Raw genomic sequence first — 15,554 nt, 5'->3', positions numbered from 1 at the left:
GGGCCTGGCCAGGAGTGGGACAGATCTGAGGGTCTCAGGCAGAAGGAGGGTCTCTGGGCCAGGGCCAAGGCAGTGGGGGCCGTTCCCTCACTGTTTCCAGGATGGCTTTGCGGGCCACATGAAACCACTTCACGGGCCGGATCTGGCCCCCGGGCCTTGTGTTTGACATGTCTGCTCTATTGGAAGAAGCCTGGGTATAAATTGGGAAGATCGCCTTAATAGTTATATTAAGTCATAAGTCGTAAACCTGTTTTAGTTGCCAGTTCAGAGGTCCAGTCTGGAAAATTAAAACGTTACTTAGTAGCTAAACACCCTTATTATTATTATTTTTAAAAACAACAACAATAATCCACATATGAATAATATGGTAGCTAATCTGTTTTAATTGCACAATTGTTTTATGTTATATGGGTCAAATCCTGGGCATATATTGGGGAGAGAACAAGTGGGTTTAATTAGGCTTCCTGAGTGGATTCTGTTAATCACGTGGTCCAGGATATCCTATTGGATTACATCTGAATGGGGAGGCATGTGGTGTGATTTTGGTTACATAAACTATTTCCCTTCCAGTCTGAACATATCAAATTGATTTCTGGAGAGCAAATGAAGCATAAAAATGTCAACAACAACAAAAGGCATAGATAGAGCTGAAACACCAATGCCAAAGCCTTGGCTTGAGAGGAGACAGTCCCTTAATATATACTGCTCAAAAAAATAAAGGGAACACAAAATAAGACATCCTACTATTAAATACAGTACATTGTGTTGTTTAAGTGTTCCCTTTATTTTTTTGAGCAGTATATTACATGGGTGTCCCATGTCCCACCAAGAGGCACGGCCCAAGATGGCTGGATGGTTGTTTCTCCATTCTACCAAATGAGAGGAAATTCTTGTGGCTGTGGCTTATCTTCCTTCACTCGACACTACTTCATAATAATAATAATAATAAGTTGGAAGGGACCTTGGAGGTCATCTAGTCCAACCCCCTGCTCAGGCAGGAAACCCTATACCATTTCAGGCAAATGGCTGTCCAATCTCTTCTTAAAAGCTTCCAGTGTTGGAGAATTCACAGCTTCTGGAGGCAGGTTGTTCCACTGGTTAATTGTTCTAACTGTCAGGAAGTTTCTCCTTAGTTGTAGGTTGCTTCTCTCCTTGACTAGTTTCCATCCGTTGCTTCTTGTCCTGCCTTCTGGTCCTTTGGAGAATAGCTTGGCTCCCTCTTCTTTGTGGCAGCCCCTGAGATATTGGAACACTGGTATCAATACCTTGACTTTTTGCTGTAAGCTGGCTGGGGAATTCTGGGAGTCGAAGTCCACATGTCTTAAAAGTTGCTAAGTTTGAGAAATATTGGATTAGATCAGGGGTCCCCAACCTATGGGCTGTGACCCACTACTGCACTGTGGCCTACTGGCCACCGGGCCATTGGACATCCTGGCTGATAACGTGCACTCACCCGCACTCACGCTAGCACCTGCGGACCCATTTGCGCCTGCGGGCGGAGCTAGTGGTGGCTAGCACCTGCGCGCCAACACAAATGGGGCCACTAGCGCACCCAGGTTGCACAGCCCGTTTGCACATGTGCACGGGCTAGCAGGGGTGGGGGCTAGAGCCTGTGTGCATGTGCAAACGGGGGCCGTTAGCCCCATGCGGATTTTGCGGCCCATTTGCGCATGCACACGGGGGCTAGCAGCAGCGGTTAGCCCCTGCACACCTACGCAAATGGGGCCGCTAGCACCGTGTTGGTGCGCACAGCTGTTTGCGCACACGCGCGTGTGCGCGCGCAAGTTTCCCAGCTGCTCCCTTTCCCTCCAGGCCGCCAGCATGAAAAGGTTGGTGACTTCTGGATTAGACGATCTTCAGATCATTCTGGGACTCCAGTGAATCTCAATTTAAGCCAGTATTAGAATGCTTGGTTAAATCCTCAGATTGGTTCTGAAGGAGATTGTGGGAAGGGGGCAATAAATTAAAAGCCCCCTACCCAAATACAACTTCTCGGGGGGGAAAACATCAATTCTGCTATATGGTGTCAGATTGGGCTGATAATTACAAAAATGCTTTCTAGCAAGAGAAATTAGAGGACTGCCAGAGTTGGTCCTCCAGACTAACCACTGCAGCGCATTTTCAAAAGTTCAGAAACACTCAGCAATTTAGGCTTAAGTCTTAGAATACGGAATTCTTTTAATACATTTCTGAACTCTTATTAGCTTTGTTTTCTGCTCTTTGGCAGCAATAAAGTTAGCTCACGGTCTGCCTGGGATCATCTAAAATTTCGGTCCCTTCTTGCAGGTATTCCTGCTTCCCCCCTTCTATAGTTGTGCATGTGATGTTTTGTCTCGGTGCAGAACTATGGGATGTTTTTGGCCCTGTTGCTATGGAAGAAAAAAACAAACCCCAGCAAAGTAGCAGCTTTGGGCCAAACACAGAATCCCAACGCGATCGGCAAAAAGAGGCCAGCAAATTGGAGAGAAGATGGAATATCTTTCCTACCAACGAAGGAGGTGTCAACCTGTTTGGGCCACATCCTTTACTACATGAAGACAGCCCCCCCCCCCCGGTTTGGCACAAGGATGCAATTTTTATTGTTTTACATCTGCAGATGCATTGCAGAACCTCTCAGAGGTCAGAGTAAGGGAGGGAGCAACTTCCCAGGGCGGCAAAAAGGGTCCCGTCCAGCTAGCGTCTCCCCTCACTGGGTGTAGAGGCTGGCGGCAAAGACAATGTCTCTCTTGATCATGTTGGAGGCGGCTTCCATCTTTGCGTGCAGGGTCGGCTCGCCCGTCACCCGGGCAGCGTTGCGCATCTCGCGACAGGTTTCATCCAGGCGCTGAATGCAGCGGACGATGATGCCTTCCTGCACGTCTGTCAGGTGGGCGATCTCGGCGAAGGGCTAGAGGAGGACAAGAGAGGAAAATGGAAGACCTTGGATCTCGGGACTGAAGCGCACCTTATTTGTCAGAACGGCCCGCCTCACACCTTGACTAGTTTCCAACCGTTGGCTTCTTGCCCCGCCTTCAGGCGCTTTGGAGAATAGCTTGGCTTGTGGTAAGTCGAGGGCTACCTGTATTAAGCACACCCCCCAACTTAAACCCCCAGATGTATTCGATTACAATGCCCATCGCTCCCCAGCAGCAAGATTTAGGCTGCCTGGAAAACACAGGCTCGGAAATTGACGACAATTTTTGGTTCTGTTTGAGTAAAAAGGTAAAGGTAAAGGTTCCCCCGCACATGCGTGCTAGTCGTTTCCGACTCTAGGGGCCGGTGCTCATCTCCGTTTCAAAGCCAAAGAGCCAGCGCTTGTCCGAGGACGTCTCCGTGGTCATGTGGCCGGCATGACTGGACGCCAAAGGCGCACGGAACGCTGTTACCTTCCCACCGTAGTGGTCCCTATTTTTCTACTTGCATTTTTACGTGCTTTCGAACTGCTATGTTGGCAGAAGCTGGGACGCGTAACAGGGGCTCACTCTGCTACGCGGCACTCGGGATTTGACCCGCCAAACTGCCGACCTTCTGATCGACAAGCTCAGCATCCTAACCCACTGAGCCACCGCGTCCCTTTCTGTTTGAGTAACGGAAGCACAATTCGAATGTAGCTGTTCAGTTTGCTGTTTTCGTGGCCGGGGTCTATTTTAACAGGTTAGGATAAAATGGAGCTGGTCTGTGACCCAAATGAGTAAGTAGATCCCAGCCCTCTGGGTGACTTTAGTAGACCATGACTGTTCAACCATGACAACCCACTGGAGGCTTCTAAAAAGTCACTGGACAGCCACTTGTCTGAAATGGTATAGGGTCTCCTGCTTGAGCAGGGGGTTGGACTAGAAGACCTCCAAGGTCCCTTCTGACTCTGTCATTCTATTGTTCTGTTAAATAAATCAAGGGCTAATGGGCTGTGCAAACCCAGTTTGCAAGTTAGATCATTGCTGCCCGCAGTGTGCAACCAAGGAGAGCAAAGTCTGAGTGACAGGTCTTGCTTAATGACTTTGTAGGGAAGGGACCTATCAACCACCACTTTCTGATCTTCAGGAAAGCGAATTGGGAAGGGAAGGGGTGGAGCCTTCATCCTTACCATGCCACGGGCCCACTCGTAAACCACCTCCACCAGCCCGAATTTGTACTGCTCCACAAAATCCTCGACCGATTCTTGCAGGCCGCACTTGCGTTGCAGCAGGGCGATCTGTTCGGCTACGGAACGGATGTGCTCTATGCCCTGAAAGATGAAGAGGGAGAGAAGCTGGGGGGGGGATCCATTGTTCTGTTCCAGCCTACAACCGGTCCTGTTTGTGTGTCAGGGACAACCCCTTTTTACAGTCAATAAGCTGGAAAAACCCAACCCAAATTTATTTACAGTTCAGTCAAACAAGCAACAGAATATTTCCTTCAATAAATGAATCAAAATATCAAACGAGTCAACAAACAAGAGTTAAACAGAAGTAGCAAGAACAGACCAGGATTCCCTTAGAATGTCTCCAAACGGTTGCCTTCAGCAAACAGCTCCGCCCACACCTTCCCCTTTTATTATCAGTCCCAAGGCGTGGCTTCACACTGCCTTCTCCTCCTCTCACTGAGTTGCCTCATTGATTTTCTCTGCTTTGCTCTGCTGGATTGCCTTCTGCTTCTAGCATCTCTGAACAGATTCAGTTGTGACTCTTCTCAGTCCAGCACCTCGTACACACAAAGCTGAGCCTCATGAGGAACATGACTGGAGGGGCCAGGCTGAGAGTCCTGCAGAGTATCAGAGCCTCCCTCTGACACCAAAGGCTCTCCAAACCCCTCCTCCTCCTCAGATTCATCAGACTCAACTGCTGGGAGCACAGGCTGAATCACAACATCCATCGAGGAGACACTGACCTAAATGGCAGCTCAAGTCCACCCCTATGTCCCACTTCCCTCCCATCTTCTACTACCTACTCACCTTTTTAAGAACAGAGGGCAGCTGGGGCTCCACCTGGGTGCGGACCTGGCACACCGTGCAGCTCAGCAAGGCCACAATCTCCTCAGGTCGCAGGTCAGTCAGGGCATTGTCCAGAAGCAGCTGCGTCAGGAGCAGCTCATGGTTGCTGATCTGACGGGCCACGCTGCCCTTGAGCTCCACGGCTCCTCCTTCGTTGATGTAGCCCAGGGAACGCAAGACCTGAGGTGACCAGAAGTGGAGACTAAAAAAAAAAAGCCCGACCAGCTCTACCTCTGGCCAGGGAACAAAGGAGAACATTCTCCCTTGGATGATTCCATGAAATTGACAAGACTTCACCCTAGGGACATGCTGTAGTAGAAATAGCACTAACACTCAAGATTTATATACCGCTCCACAGCCCTCTCTAAGCGGTTTTACAGAGTAAGTATATTGCCCCCCCACCCGCCCAACAATCTGGGTCCTCATTTTACCAATGTCGGAAGGATGAAAAGCCGAGTCAACCTTAAGCCGGTCAGGATCGAACTAGTGGAAGTCGGCAGAGTTAGCCTGCAATGCTGCATTCCAACCACCACACCGCCACTGCTCGACTTCAACTTCTAAGCTGAAGATGAAGTTGAATGCTGTACTAGCATCAATAGCCATTTCCGCTTCTCATTAGGTCCCTGGCCATCGGACCGCTCCAACCGCAGAGTGGCACTCACTTCGACCCGCTGGTGATACTCGGGCAGTAAGAGAAGGGACTGGTCCGACAGCAGGAAACGCAGCTGCTCCAGTTCGTCCAACACCCTTTGGCGCTCTCGGAAGCGTACAAACTAGACAGGGAGGAAGGAGATCCGGAAGGTGAGAGAAAGGATGCAAGTAAATCGGAAAGCCTCTTGGGAAGGAAGGGACCACATCCCCCAGCGACCACGGGGTGGAGGAAGGAATGCTTTTCAACGCAACCAAAAGAGGCTAGGCTGGGCAAGCCTGTCTGAATATTTGTTAAATCTTTCTGGAAAAGAGAGTCATCTCTTAAGTTCTACGGCTGCGACTCCTCATTCAAAGGAAACCGGAACCGAGCTGCTGCTTGTTAAAGAACATGATGAATGAAAAGGACGTGATGTGATAGCAGTGTTCCAATATCTCAGGGGCTGCCCCAAAGAAGAGGGAGTCAAGCTATTCTCCAAAGCGCCCGAAGGCAGGACAAGAAGCAACGGATGGAAAACTAACCAAGGAGAGAAGCAACCTTGAACTAAGGAGAAACTTCCTGACAGTTAGAACAATTAACCAGTGGAACAACCTGCCTCCAGAAGCGGTGAATGCTCCAACGCTGGAAGTTTTTAAGAAGAGACTGGACAACCATTTGTCTGAAATGGTGTAGGGTTTCCTGCTTCAGCAGGGGTTGGAGTAGAACAGGGGGCCCCAACCCCCCCGGCCCGTCGACCAGTACCGGGCCGCAGCATGCCAGCAAACGGGCCGCACAAACAAGCAAAGCCCCATCCGTGGGATGCAGGCAGCAAACAAAACCACGCACCCTCCGATCCGCGGAAAAATCTTTCTCCATGCAACTGGTCCTTGGTGCCCAAAGGTTTGGGGACCTCTGGACTAGAAGACCTCCAAGGTCTCTTCCAACTCTTGTTATTCTGACTCTTGTTTCCAACTTTTGCCTCGGAGATCACCCAAGCTTCTGGGATAGGAGGGGGAAAGACCAGCTGAATCAGAGAATAATAGGGTTGGCAGGGACCTTGGAGGTCTTCTAGTCCAATCCCCTGGCCAAGGCAGGAATCCTTATACCATCCTGAAGAAATGGTTGTCCAATCTTTTCTTGAAAACACTCAAGAATTCTGCAATTGGCCTACTGCGACTATTCTACAGAAAAAAAATTGAGATAGACAGAGCTAGAGCCAGCCAGCCAGGCAGACAGAATTAAAATTGAAATTAATATGCGTGAGCGCGTCGTCTTTGTATTTGCTAGATGTGAGAAGTGAAAATGCGGACAACGTGCTACCTGCCTTCCACCAAATCCTCAATTTATTTCTACCCTGCCGTTCAGAGGTCGGAACAGCTGACAAGGCCAAAAAAAACCCAAAAACCCAATACATCAACCATCCCAACAGGATCAACGGGGCTTGAAAAAAAGAACAAAAAAAGAACAAAAACAAACTGAAAACAAGAAAGAGGCAAACTTAAAGGCTGGAATAGCTGCTAACTAATAATTTCCTGGTAGGTGCGGTTTCCTGATGTTTTTTTTTTTAAAGAGATGGCGAGGAAGGGAAGGCAACATCAGGAGAGAGTTCGGTGGAGGCAGGCAATTGTAACGAACTCTGGATCAGTTGACACTCCTCGCTCCCGTTCCTTCCGAACTGTACCAAGGGGGTTGGACTAGAGCAGACATGTCAAACACAAGGCCCGGGGGCCGGATCTGGCCCACAAAGTGGTTTCATGCGGCCCGTGAAGCCATCCTGGAAACAGTGAGGGAACGGCCCCCACTGCCTTGGCCCTGCCCCAGAGACCCTCCTTCTGCCAGAGACCCTCAGATCTGTCCCACTCCTGCCCAGGCCCCCCATAGGCCCCCTTGATGGGAACGATGTAGAGCTGGCCACGCCCACCCAGTAGGCCATACGCACTCTAGCCACACCCACCCAGTAGGCCACGCCCACCCTGGCCATACCCACCCGGCCCCCTGAGGGCAACCGCAATGCTGATGCGGCCCTCAATGAAATTGAGCTTGACACCCCTGGACTAGAGGATCTCCCAGGTCCCTTCAACTCTGTTGTTATTCTGAAGGTGGTCCCCTCTTGTCCTGCCTCCTTACCAAACCTGGGCCACAAAAGGTCAGCCCTTAACTGACCTCTATGTGGAAGAGGGGGCTGTGCACACACTGGAACTCTGGCAAACGTTCCTCCAGATTACGAGCCCGGATCATGTTCTCGACGGCTTCCAGATCCTTCAGCTGAAGGTCGTTTACGGGATCCAGAAGGGGGAGGCCTTCCGGAGAGCCTTCAGCTAAACGCAGCAACTCCTGGGTTGCGGTGGCCGCTGATGGTCCAGGCGGGTCATTCCTGAAGAGGGTGAGAGAGGGAAATAAGGAGGCCACAGTAGGTTTTTAATGCCCGACCCTTGAAAATCAGTGTCCCCAGTAACTGGGTGCCCTCAATCCTTTCAAAACCTCCCTTGTGTTGCAAGTCACCTTAAGTTAAGGGATCATGAGCCTGGTGCCTCTCAAACAGAAAAGGTAGATACATCTTTTTTTTTTTAATTGAAAAGTTTTACAAAATTTTTTACAAAACATCCCCAAAACCCCCCCACCCCAACCCCCCCTCCCCCCCACTTCCCAGAGCTGAATACAGGGTCATAAATATAATAATCATATTCTAACTAAAATTATCCATTATAAAATTAACCAAATTCATAATGTGCTTTAACTCCCCTTTAACACTGATACATTCAAATTATTAAAAACATAATAATAACTTAAACAAAAATATAATCAATACTAATATAATAATAACTTAAACAGAAATATAATCAATACTAATACTAAAGTTAATAAAAATCTAAAATCTACTCATAAGCTAAATGGAACTTTTTAGTCCCATATTTATTCTGAATATAATCTATCCATCTCCTCCAAACTGAAATATATCTTTCTTGCGAATGATCCTTCAAATAAGCAGAAATCTTAGACATTTCTGCAAGATTCGATACCTTAATTACCCATTCTTCTATAGAAGGCAAACTATCCTTCTTCCAATATTGTCCCACCAGTAACCGTGCTGCTGTTATCAAGTTCAATATCAGATTAGTTTCTTTAGTATCACAATCTACAATAATACCCAGTAAAAACAATTGTGGAGAAAGGTAGATAAATCTTTAAGCCAGGTCTAAATTACTGAGAGACCGCCAACTTTCACGTAGTTTTACAGGCAGTCCTCAACTTACGATTGTCACTGACCCCAGGGCTACAGCTGTTAAGTTGTGGTGCTAATTAAGCAGGCCGCCACAGGACCGCACTCAATTTGGCGAGCTTTTCTTGTGGTGCTTAACGCCACAGTCGTTAAACAAATGCCTCAGCAATCAAGAAAAATGTTTTCCCCAATGGACGTTTTTCCCCCACCAGAAACTGGAAGTAAACACTGGAAACCAGCAAAAACCAGTGACCCTGCAAAAGGCCATAAATTTAGGCCCGTTGCCAAGCACCAAAATGCAATCATATCACTATTCAGGGGTGAGTGTTGGTGTTAGTGTGGCCATCCAAAGTTTGAAATCAGTTCATAAATAGCTCTGGGAGTGTGGGGGGGGGGGTGTTTCCATCACAACTTTGAACGGTCGCTAAGTCAGGATTACCTGGACGAGCCTTCCCTGATACAAATTTCAAGATTTTGACTCTTTAAAAAGAAGCTTGGGCATAATGGGGCCTGTTTTCCTACGTTACTAGGTTGAGAGAAGACCCATAGGAAAGAGAGGATCGACTCCAAACATCCGGCAACCAGCTTCAAAGAAGAAATTGGCAAAAACCGAGAGAAATTGAGAGGAGAAAAAAAACAACACACAAAACCTACGGATGTGTGCTTGCCCAATTGACTAGTTAGCACTTAAAATAAAATAAATAAAAAAATTGCAGGAACTCAGCTCCAGATTGCTGGAATACAAAAGCGAGGAATGCTGGGCTTACACGTAAACATCATTTCCCAGGCAGGTTTATTTATTTATTTGACTCATAAGGCCACCCCATCTCAAATGAATCATTCCGGGCAATTAAACAATGCCGCTAAAGGAATCTGACGCGTGGCCCCTCTCCCCGGATCGGAGGGAGGGGGAGGAGGAGTAGAAACGGCAAGTTTCTCTTCTCCGGCTCACCTGAACCTGGGCATTTGTCGTTTCTTGAAATCCTCCAGGATACGCTCGGCATTGACGCGGAGGGTTTTCGTCGTGACGCCCAGAATATCTGCTGGGCCCAGCTTCTTTATGGTGTGCCCACAGGGGCCTGTGAGGGAGAGGAGAAAGAGTCTGGGTGTCAATGAATTCTGCCCCCCCCAACCTTTATCTTTATCTTTATTAGACGTATATACCGCCCTTCTCCCGTAGGACTCAGGGCGGTTCACAAGGTTTTTTAAAATAACAATACAACAATTACAAAAATTAAGAACAGTTAAAAGAATTACATTTAAACCTTGAATCAATATAAAACCCCAATTAAAATCCAATTTAAAACCCCAGTTAATAGTCTCAGTCCAGGCCAGAAAGCTCAAAGAGCCAAGTCTTCAGGTCCCGGCGGAATGAGCGAAGGTCAGGGGCAGTCCTAAGCTCTACGGGCAGCTGGTTCCAAAGGGCAGGCACACCCACAGAGAAGGCCCTCCCCCTGGGTATTATCCACCGGCAATCTTTTACCGGCGGTACCCTGAGAAGACCCTCCCTGTGGGAGCGCACAGGACGAAGGGAGCTTGATGCCGGCAGCAGGTGTTCCCTCAGATATCCCGGACCCAAGCCATTTAGGGCTTTATAGGTCATCACCAGCACCTTGAATCTCACCCGGAGGGCAACCGGAAGCCAATGCAGCTCGCGGAGCAGAGGTGTTACGTGGGAGTATCGGGAAACCCCCATCACAACCCGCGCGGCTGCATTCTGCACCAGCTGAAGCCTCCGAGTGGTCCTCAAGGGCAGCCCCATGTAGAGAGCGTTGCAGTAGTCCAATCGGGAGGTCACGAGCGCATGAGTGACTGTGCGCAGGGCAACCTCCTGCCCACCCACCCCCTCCGCCCCCAAACGACTCCTCTTGAGTCCCCATCGTTTTACCTTCGGGAAGGAAAAGCTTCGTGTGCAGAAGATCCTCAGGCAGAGGCACTTCAGCGGAGGGAGTGGGATTCCGTTCTTGGCCCTCGGTCAAGCCTCGCTCCACAGAGCTCTTCTCACACATCACTAAAGTGCTGAAGGCCCGACTGGCTGAGTCTGAAGAAACCTGGAGGACGGGGTGTGTGGCGTGTCAAGATCTTCGTTTTCAAAATGGCACCCGGGAGCCACCAGGCCCAACTTTCACATGAAGAAAACTAGTTTTCCACCCTCGAGCCCAATTATGGGAGGGAGACAACTGCGTCACAAGATTGGGGTGCTGCGAGCTACAAGACCGAGAACTGTGGATCATTATTTAATATCATCTCAATTTTGGCTATCTCATAGATACAGTGTGTGTGTGTGTGTGGGGGGGATTATTTGATTCCCCTGCTGGTTTTGTACGTTTGCCCACTGACAAAGAAATGATCAGTCTGGATTTTTTTTGTTACTCTGTCTCTCACTGTTAAAATAAACCTACTATTAAAATTATAGACTGATCATCTCTTTTTCAGTGGGCAAACGTACAAAATAGATAGACAGACAGACAGACAGACAGACAGATAGATAGATAGAGCGAGCGAGCTAGATATAGACAGACAAATGATGATAAAATAGATAGATAGATAGATAGATAGATAGATAGATAGATAGATAGATAGATAGATAGATATAGACAGACAGACAGACAGACAGACTGACCGATCAGGGATCAGGGGGTCTTCAAGCTTGGCCCTTTTATGACTTGTGCCTGGCTGAGGAATTCTGGGAGTTGAAGTACACAAATCATAAAAGGGCCAAGTTTGAAGACCCCTGAGATAGATAGATAGATATAGATATAGATATAGATACAGACTAGATAAAGGTAAAGGTAAAGGTTCCCCCGCACATGCGTGCTAGTCGTTTCCGACTCGACAGACTAGATAGATAGATAGATAGATAGATAGATAGATAGATAGATAGATAGATAGATAGATAGATAGATATAAGTAAATACCACTCTGGCCTGATTAGTATTTGGATGAGAGACTTGAGAATCCTGGCATTACAGGCTAATTGGGATAACTCTCAGCTTTCCTTTGCTTTACAGATCTGCAAAGAAGATCGTAAATGAGAGGATTGGTCACAAAGTTATTTTTTCGCCACCATTGTAACAACGAATGGTCGTTAAATGATGTAATTGTTAAATCAGCACTCCTTACTGAATAAGGCCTTTTGAAAAGCATGGCTGGCTCAGGAATTCTGGGAGTTGAAGTCCGCAGGTTGTAAAGAAGGCATATTTGCCCAACCTTGGCACAAATAGTTCCATTCCATTTGTAAAGCACCAGTCTGGGGCAGTGCGGAAACAATGGGACCTACTGTCAACCATACCATTTGGCACATCCAAAAAAAAAAGAAAAAAAAAAGAAAAGAAACTCTCGGCAGATAGGAACTACCAAGAGTTAATCTTTACTGAAAGATCCACTTAGGCACAGCAAAAGCAAAGTCAGCTCTGAGGTTTTCCCCGCAAAAACCCACATAGGTTAAAAAAACCAACAACCCTTTTCACCCCTGGGCTGCCCACAGTTCGTTATCCACCAATTACACTCAGTACTTTTGTTTTGGGAAAACATTCTGCGCTGGCTGGTAGCTCCGAGAACTTAGCCTTGGTGGGTAACTCCTCTCGGGGGGGGGGGGGGCAGAAGAGTCTCATACCTTCCATAGCCTCCCCCCCCGCCCTAGGATTTTACCATCCCACCCCTACCACCTGTTTGTGTTTGGCAAAACTGCGAGCTGGGAGCTGATGCAGGCAACGAAGAAAGCAGAAAGCGAAAGCAAGCGAATCAGCTTTTGACACCTACTTGCAAGATGACTCCCAGGGCATTCTTGTGCTCTTGGTTGTTCACCACGATCACTCGTCCCACAGAAAGGGCTTTCAATCCATTCACAGATTCCATTACTCGCCTCTGAAAGGGAGAAACCCATAGGGCAGGGGTAGGCAACCTCGGCTCTTTTCTGACTCGTGGACTTCAACTCCCAGAATTCCTGACTCAGGAATTCTGGGAGTTCAAGTCCACGAGTCATAAAAGAGCCAGGGTTGCCTACCCCTGCCATAGGGCAAGGCAACAGATGCACCTTCCCACCCATAAGTGGACTTCAAAGAAGAAAGATTCATCGTTCCAGTTTCGATCTTTCTTTTGGCCTTGATCTTTCCAAGCAGATTTCACCAGAAGGTCCCCAACCTCTGGGCCGTGGCCGCTTGGGCAGTACACACACGCACGTGCATGCTCACCCCAATCCTCATGCCACCATTGCTGCAATGGACACACCATAGTGGCATTGCCATGAACTTTGTGCAGGTAGCGGCAGTGCTGCAAGTGGCAGGTGGGCCGCAGCACAAGCCTCACACGGGGGGTGTGGGGGGGTGTGGCCCGATCCTCGCGCCAGCGGTAGCATTGCTGTGAACCTGGCGGCAGTGCCGCCACAAGCCTCACACATGCTCGCAGCCCGCACATTCACGCTTGCGCATGTGCGGGTAAGGCACCTGCCCCTCCCTCTCCCACCGGGCCGCCAACCCCAAAAGGGGTTGGGGACCCCAGGATTAAACCACAATTCTCCTCAATCCCAAAGAGCAGGGTTAATGGAGATGGTGGTTGAATACGACTTAAATTCGAAAGGACGAGATTGGAGAAAACTGGAATGGAACGTTCCTTTCCATCCCATCTGAGTAAGAGGGATGATTGATCTGTGCAAGATGGGACGCATCCCGACAGCGGTGTCTTAAGGGGAAGGAAATTTTGCGAGACCTACTCAGAGTTGCCTCCTCCCCTTGAAATAAGGGCGGACATCTTGGCTCGGGGGTCACACCTCTCACGTGCCAAAGCTGAATCCGAGGCAAGGTACTTTAGCCAGACTCACCCAAAAATGCCTTCTAAAGGCATCTTCCTCAACTTGTATTAGGAGCACGACTCCTACAACAAGTAGCTCCGCAGCCCCAATTCAATAGCAGGATACCAGACTCGGGGGTGGAAGACTATCTTAGATTGATGCTTGTCTGGGATCTGAGGTACGACAGTACCATGAAGTGAAAAAGAACCTTTTGCCCCAGTTCTTCCGGTCACTACCTGAACGTGCTCCCGGATCTCTTGCAGTTCTCTGACTACTGAATAATACTCTTGTAAGTCACCAAGCTGCCTTGAGGTGTCTGGGATTTCCATGTTGGCTAACATACTGCTCAGCTGGGCGATTCTGTGTTCATAGACCTGGAGAGGAGACACAGATGGTGAAGCAGTGCCATACAGCGCCCAACTCCTTGCCTTCCCCTTCCCACCCAGTTCCAACCGTTTTAAGATAAAGAAGCTGAGTTCACAAGACAGTCTAGGTCAGGGTTAGGGCACCTTGGCTCTTTTATGACTTGTGGACTTCAACTCCCAGAATTCCTCAGTCGGCATGTCTGGTTCAGGAATTCTGGGTATTGAAGTCCATAAGGCATAAAAGAGCCAAGGATCCCTAATAATGACCTAGCCTGTTTTGTGAACTCAGCTTCTTCATGTGAAATGATTCCAAGTTCCAAATTCAGTCCTTGATACCAAATGAGAACAAGTCTTTACTATATCAGAATCAGCTGGAAGGGACCTTGGAGGTCGTCTAGTCCAGCCCCCTGCTCAAGCAGGAGTTCCTATACATTTCAAATACCATATCTTTTATATATACATATACATATACATATACGTATACGTGTGTGTATGTGTGTGTGTGTGTGTGTGTGTGTAAATTTTTAGATTGCTAACAAAGAATTAAAGGGAGACTGATATGCATTTCAAACTTATTTGTTTTCATCAGTCAGCCATACCCTTCTGAGATTCGAACCTGGGCTGATTGCACATTAGGCAGTTGTTTTAACCTCTAGGCCACAAGCTCTATCTCACTTTGTTAGCTGAGAAGCAAGGGAGATATGTGTTAAATGCTTGTTAACTATTTAGATTACCTTGCTAGGCCCCAAACATGGGACAAATCTTTATTTCCTGTTTCAGCCTAACTGATGAAAACAAATAAGTTTGAAATGCATATCAAGTCTCCCTTTAATTCTTTGTTAGCAATCTAAAAATTTACACAAATATGAGCTGTCACTGTTGTGACTACTGCCTGTCGATGGCCTTCGGTTAGGCTGAAACAGGAAATAAAGATTTGTCCTATGTTTGGGGCCTAGCAAGGTAATCTAAATAGTTAACAAGCATTTAACATATATATATATATATATATATATATATATATATATATATATATATATATATATATATATATATATATATATATATATATATATTTTTTTTTTTTTCGTAGATTCTCGCGGGTGTCTGTATGTGTAGATCTAGAGTCTCGGGTTTCTTCCCGCGTTCCTTTCATCTTCAGAAAGTTGTGGCGACGTTTCGACGAAATCCCATCCGTCATCATCAGGCCGGAGTGTTCCTCCTGCTGCTTCCAGGAGCAATGCGTGGTCTGGCTGTTCCTTTCCTTCCAACTGCCGGTGGGGCTGTGAAACGTCGCCACAGCTTTCTGGGGATGGGGGGAGCGCGGGAGGAGGCCCGGGACTCTGGATCTGCACGTGCAGACACCCGCGAGAGTCTACGAGAACAGATATATATATATATATATATATATATATATATATATATATATATATATATATATATATATATATATATATATATATATATATATATGTGTTTTCGTGGATTCTCGCGGGTGTCTGTGTGTGTGGATCTGGAGTCTCGGGTTTCTTCCCGCGTTCCTTTCATCTTCGGAGGGTTGTGGCGACGTTTCGACGTTTCACAGCCCCACCGGCAGTTGGAAGGAA

At 47.7% G+C, this 15,554-nt stretch overlaps 1 protein-coding gene across 2 annotated transcripts in view; it reads right to left on the bottom strand.

The window, feature by feature from the left end:
- Positions 1-789: 789 nt before the first annotated feature.
- The window catches only part of SKIC2 (SKI2 subunit of superkiller complex), a 63,870-nt gene continuing 49,105 nt past the window's right edge, over positions 790-15,554 (bottom strand). The window contains exons 21-29 of one of the 2 annotated variants that reach the window (XM_083352621.1): positions 13,822-13,959; positions 12,559-12,663; positions 10,685-10,847; positions 9,749-9,875; positions 7,740-7,950; positions 5,611-5,721; positions 4,910-5,128; positions 4,064-4,204; positions 790-2,887 (exon numbers count right to left, since the gene is read on the bottom strand). In XM_083352621.1, coding sequence (XP_083208747.1) covers positions 2,687-2,887; positions 4,064-4,204; positions 4,910-5,128; positions 5,611-5,721; positions 7,740-7,950; positions 9,749-9,875; positions 10,685-10,847; positions 12,559-12,663; positions 13,822-13,959 — 1,416 coding nt within the window. In that variant the 3' untranslated portion in view covers positions 790-2,686. Of the gene's footprint in view, positions 2,888-4,063; positions 4,314-4,909; positions 5,129-5,610; positions 5,722-7,739; positions 7,951-9,748; positions 9,876-10,684; positions 10,848-12,558; positions 12,664-13,821; positions 13,960-15,554 lie in introns of those variants that run through there. The other variant, XM_083352622.1, reaches the window with a different exon arrangement.

This window comes from Vipera ursinii (assembly GCF_947247035.1).
Source record: "Vipera ursinii genome assembly, chromosome: 2".
Lineage (NCBI taxonomy): Eukaryota > Metazoa > Chordata > Lepidosauria > Squamata > Viperidae > Vipera > Vipera ursinii.
The sequence above is the reverse complement of the archived record's forward strand: the minus strand, read 5'-3'. Positions and strand labels throughout refer to the sequence as shown.